This window comes from Saccostrea echinata, unplaced genomic scaffold, assembly GCF_033153115.1.
Source record: "Saccostrea echinata isolate AGI-Se365-2 ecotype Australia unplaced genomic scaffold, CSIRO_AGI_Sech_v1 ptg000009l, whole genome shotgun sequence".
NCBI lineage: Eukaryota > Metazoa > Mollusca > Bivalvia > Ostreida > Ostreidae > Saccostrea > Saccostrea echinata.
In genome coordinates, this window is record NW_026889758.1 from 15,772,501 (window position 1) to 15,778,660 (window position 6,160).

Here is a 6,160-nt window from a genome sequence, read left to right on the forward strand (position 1 = left end):
TTAAAATAAAAACCTAAATGTAAATTTACCATAAATTGAATACATTTGAAAGAAAAATGATAATTTATCCAAAAGAATATTTATATACATCTTCAAACATGTTCATGGTGCTGAATTATACAAAGCATAAGATATGCAATAAATTAAAAATGTTTCCAATTCACTCACTGAAACACTTTTAAAGGAAGAAGCATGCAATTCTGGGTCCACTTTTCCTTTTTCTCTTTTCTTCAGCCAGACATCCAGCCACTGTTTAGCTACAGTGGCATCATCGATCACTTTCTGTGGTTCAAACTTAGGCGCAGTATCAGGCGTAAAGGTAGGCCGTGGTACTGACTGAATAGGAAGAGGAGGAGGTGCTGTAAACTGCATTGGATTAGGCAGTGGCATGTTCTGTTGTTGAACTGAAATTGGCTGTGTTGCTTGCATAGGAGGTCTTTGAAAGTGTTGAATGTTATGTGGATTGATGTGTTGAAAGTTGACATTACTACTATTCTGGTTAGATAGATTCCCTGCGACATCTCCCAATATAATAGGTATATCGGGTGTGTTACCTTGAACCCTAGTGTTATTTGGAAAGTCCATTGGTCCTGGTCCATGAATACTGTTGGACAAAGCTGGTGGGTGGTAAAATCCTTGCCCAATACTTGGTGGTGGTCGTTGAAAATCATTTTGCACAAAGCTGTTTCCCTGCCAGCGAGGACCTTCAAACATATTTCTTGGTCTTTCAAATTGAAACCTTGGTATAAAATTAGTTTCAAAGTTATTATTTGGTTGTTGGTTTCTTTCCATTGAAACCTGATAAGCCGTACCGTCCCTGGCGTCAGGGCGAAAAATTGGAAAATTAATTCGAATGGGCGCAGCCATTTTTCCTTGGAGAACATCGATCCCGATCTAATACACTCGAACCCAACAGAATAATACGATGGCCGATACGAACCGCCAAATTACAAGTTTATATATATACTTAACATTCCTCAGATAAATTGGGGAGTTTATATTAAACTTAGAAAGGGATTAAATCAAAAACACGCGTGTGTGTGTTTTCTTCTCATCCCCCCCCCTTTTTGGGGGTGAGGGTGGGGGGTAAATAAATGCTTTTTCTGATAATTTTTTATTGATATTAAAAAGCAACAAGACTGTTTTTACTTTCACATACATGTTAAATAAATGCTGTATGCCTAATTTTACTTTCACATACATCGTCTGAGATCTCAACATTCAATTTTGTAACTATCATTATTCAGATTCCTCTTGTTTTTGTTTGATTTCAACTTCTTTTTCGACAACGCAATATTAGAATTCATTCGTAAGCCCCAAAATACTGGTTAAGAATTCCAGAGACAATGAAGCTAGCTGCATCTTTATTATTTCCCTTCCCGTCACGCCAGATGAAAGACTCTCGATGATCTGCATAAGTAAGAAGTTTGTTCATTTTTCATTCTACTCTTTTCCTTGTTTCAACATTATTTTTTTTCACCTTTATTTTTTTCATTGGAACAAGGAAAAGAATAGAATGAGGAAATGAAGAGACTTCTTAATTAAATATGCAGCTTCGTTGTCTCTCGAATCTTTTTTAACCAGTATTTGGGGCTTACGAATGAATTTTACTATTGTTGAAATGGAAGTTAAAATCAAATAAAAACACGAGGATTCTGAATAAAGATACTAGTAATTACAAAATATTCTTTGATGGAAAAATCCGAAAATCCGAAATCGTGGTCCTCTAAAGACATCAGAGGTGGAATCAGGTGCCATGGAGGAGTAAGCAACTTGACAGGTCACACCCGCCGTATTTTTCTTGTCATGACCCGGCAAACGAAAAAGATCCGTAGACAATTCAGTGAAAATTATGGCCTAACAATTTGCATGAATAACATCAGTCAACATTCAGTTTAATGAATTATTATTGTTTTTGCTAACAAGGTCATTATATCGACATAGAATTTGCAGAATATTAACTTTACTCCTTTTATCATCAACTTATTTGTCAATAGCTTGCCTCGTTTTAGAAATTGTTCGTACGTAGAACTTGCTCTTGTGTATCGAATCAACTGGGACATAAACTCCATTTTCAGGTGATAATGGTGTATTGCTATTTAAATAAAAGAAGTTAATGAAAGAAAAGTTGAAATATATAATCAAGTCTTTTATTAAGTTTTGTCTTGATGTTGCCATTAATGCCCTTTTCTGGTAAAATATCCAATATATGCAACAGATGTGTCAGATTTTGTGGTGTCTTTTATTTCGAATTCAAAGGGATATATAGAATCAATGTAGGAATGAAAATGAATATTGTTAATCGATAAAACGTCGTCGATATATCTAAATGTCGAATTGAAGTCCACAGCAAAAGACCTCTTCCTTTTACATGTTTTATGTAGAAGTTTTTGAAAATAAATTTTGCTTCATATGAATAAAAACAGATACACATGTATAAAGTATCTTTATTTTTGAAAAAAAAACAACAGAATAAAGTCAAAGATTCATAAGTTTTGAAACGTTATGCTGTTGCACTTGATTTTTTACATTTTAAATAATGGTTAATTAAAATTATTTTGAATGGAACATTCCAAAATAAAAGTACTTTATTATAGAGAAATCATTCTGGTTAAGTTTATTTTTTACAGAAAAGAAAAAGGATAAAAATTGTGGAAATTATGAATAAATGTGTGCAGATATACCTTTGTTATATAATTTAAGATTTATCGATGTTTGAATAAATGCATAATTTCTATCAAAAAAGAGCAAATATAATTTGTTTAAAACTTTTTATTTAACTTAAGAAAAAAAAGTACTATGAGAAAAATATAGTGGTTATATTGTAAAATGTGTGCGCATTTTGTATTTTATTTTCTATACTGGTTTAATATTTTGTATAGTCCGTAGCCCCATATTTCATTAGTTTGTGTTCAACAAAAGAATGTAGAATTAATCATGCTCTTGTTTAATATTTTCACAGTTACCAGTGAAGTAAAAAACAGTAATGTATAGCTTTTGCGCTAACACAAAAAGAAGTTATGGAAGAATGATTTGTGTCCGTAGCCCTGTATAGTCCATAGCCCCAATATAACAACTTCCAGAAAAAGTCATATACATTATTGATACAATAACTACAATACAAAAATATGTTTATTCGAACAAATGCAATGTTTTTAAATACAAATACCACCATAATTAAAAATAAAATATCTGAAAATTAACATTTTTCAACTAAAGGCTTGCTTCTGTAGTCTGTCCTGTTATGTTTGTGGTCACAACATATTTCTAATTATACATGATAAAGTTTTCCTTCTTGTGATACATACTATCAATCCTTTAACAATGATTAGCATTTGAATATTTTTAAAAGAATATTTAGCCACACAAATCCTACTTAGTAAACAAAAGGGCTACGGACTCTACAAATAAATTTAGCAAATTTATAGACCATATAACCGTAGTTCTGTATTAGCAAGAGATTTTATTAGTCCCCTACCGGTGAAACCGGAAGGGACTATAGGTTTCCTCTGAGTCTGTCCGTCCGTCTGTCTGTCTGTCTGTCTAGCTGTCCCTCTGTCTGTCTGTCAGTCTGTCCCACTTGGTTTTCCGCACTTTTTCCCTAAACGCTTGCAGACATTGAGCTGATTTTTGGTATGTGAGTGTATCTTGATGAGTTACAGATCAAGTTTGCATTTCGTTCCGCTTCATTGATTTTTGACGGAATTACGGCCTTTTCAATTTTTGGGGGTTTTCTGCAATTTTCTTCTAAACGCTTGTAGATATTGAGCTGATTTTTGGTATGTGGCTTTACCTTGATTAGTTATAGATCAAGTTTGCATTTCGTCCCGCTTCATTAATTTTTGACGGAATTATGGCATTTTCAATTCTTAACGGGAACCAGATTACACTTGCCGGTAGGGGATTAGTATTGCTAATGCAATACTCTCAGAATGCTTGTTCCTACTTGTGTCTACTGCAAAATTGGGATTCAATGGTTTATTAGTTCTCATCGACCAGTCTTAACATCCCATTGTGGGATTTGATCCAAAACATAAGGATCAACTCCTTACTTTGCAATTTAGTACAAAGTGAGACCTTTTCACTCTTACAATTGCGCCACCCAATCTACTTGTCACTGAATTGTTAATTTAAAAAAAAGCATTGATTCTTTATGGGTAAATATTGTACTATTATGTTTTTTTTTACTGCAAATGGTCAATCATGTTTTGCAATTTATATATATATATATATATATATATATATATATATATATATATATATATATATATATATATATATATATATATATATATATATATATATATATATATATATATATATATATATATATTTGAATTACACCATATGATTATGATAAATTATATACTGATACAACTTTTGAATGACCATCTTGAGATATACGCATTACATTAAATCGAGAAAAAAAATATGAAGCAATATATTCCGTAACCCCCCCCCCCCCCCCACACACACACACACACACACACACATACACAAATCATGCCTTGATTTAATTTCAGCTTCTATTGCTTTTATTCATTATAGTTTGAACACCAATTATGCTTTAATTAGTTGAACTGGAATTTCATTTGGCATTGAAAGTACATAGTACATTAGACAATTGATTTTTAAGTATGGTATTATAAATACTCAAACTAAGTGGTGTGAACTAATATAGAAAACCAATTAATAAAAAAAATGCCCAAAATTTAATTAAACAATTATATTTTCTTTAAGTTGATTGTCCACAATAGAGATGTTTGACGGTATAGTCCGTAGCCCCCATGCTAACATGAAATTCATCCTTTTTGGATGCTAAGTAAAGCTCATTCTTGGTCTTTAGATGGTTTTAAACAATATTTTATTATCAAAACACCAATTACATGTAATTCTGACATGTATTATTTTGTTCTGACTATTTATATTTTACTCTTATTGTAAATTTATATATAAAGTTTTTATTTTGTTAAATTTCACAGGATTTATTATAAATTGATTTAATATCCAAATGAAAGCTTAAGGATTTATTAAACACGTGTGAACTCCAACATGATAATTTTGACAAATATTTACTGAAAAGGCAACTATTTTTCTATGGTTTCTCATTAAATGAAAATACTATATGTATAGTCCGTAACCCAAGGTCTCAGAATAGTCAATTAGAAAATATCTGACACAGTTTTTCTCTGAGTATTACCAAATAAGTTTGAAATTTTCATCCCCATATACAGTATCTTTAGAAAAATTGAAAGTACTTTCATGTATTTTTATTTCAACTGTCCAAATATTAAGAGTAGAAAAACTCTCAAAGATTAACAAATTTACCCATGTCCTTTATATACTGTAACATTTAAATGGAAATGAATTATGTGATATTTTTTGCTCAGACAATATTTTGTGAAGAGTTTGTATTTGAATTATACTTTTTTTGTTAAGTTGAATATGATAAAGATAAATGTTATGCCTGAATATGTATAGTCCGTAGCCCACTTGGGTCTCTGCTATAGTAAGAGTGAAAACTTTTAAACCGCTTGACAGAAATGGACAGAAATTTCAGACAACCTGCCAAAAGATGTAGTGTTACATAGAACATACATGTAATACAATTCATTTGACTTCATTTTTTTGTTAATCTGCAACCAACATGGGCACCTGATCTTGGCCAAGCCAATTTAACATGTCTATTCCTTGTGACAAGTCCTTCCTTTGGATACCAACAATCGTAATCCATTGACCTTGACCTTGGAGTTTGACCTACTTTTGAAAAAACTTTAACCTTAGTCATAACTTTTGAACGATTGGTGCTTCGGCTTTCATATTTCACTTGTGTATTTCTTGGGAGAAGGCCTTTCCTTGGGCATCATTAATTTTGACCATTTGACCTTGACCTTGATGATTGACATACTTTTGAAAAAACTTTAACCTTTTCCATATCTATTCAATGGTTGCTGCTGGGCCTTTCATATTTCACAGGTATATTCCTCGAGACAAGACCTTACTTTGGGTACCAACATATTTGATTTGCATTTGAGAAAGTTTGACCTTTGCTATAAGTTGCCATACGGGGGCATCAGTGTTTCACAACCACTTCTTGTATTTTTTTTATTTATTTACGCGTTTATTTTCTTCTACATTTTTTCATACGGGTCTTTGTACA

General features: G+C 31.8%; 1 protein-coding gene across 1 annotated transcript in view; it reads right to left on the bottom strand.

Annotated features, from left to right (window-relative positions):
* Positions 1–825, bottom strand: part of LOC133181863 (programmed cell death protein 7-like) — a 292,001-nt gene extending 291,176 nt beyond the window's left edge. The window contains exon 1 of the mRNA XM_061316501.1: positions 169–825. Within this exon, the coding sequence (XP_061172485.1) occupies positions 169–792 (624 nt within the window). The 5' untranslated portion in view covers positions 793–825. The remainder of the gene's footprint in view (positions 1–168) is intronic.
* Positions 826–6,160: the final 5,335 nt, after the last annotated feature.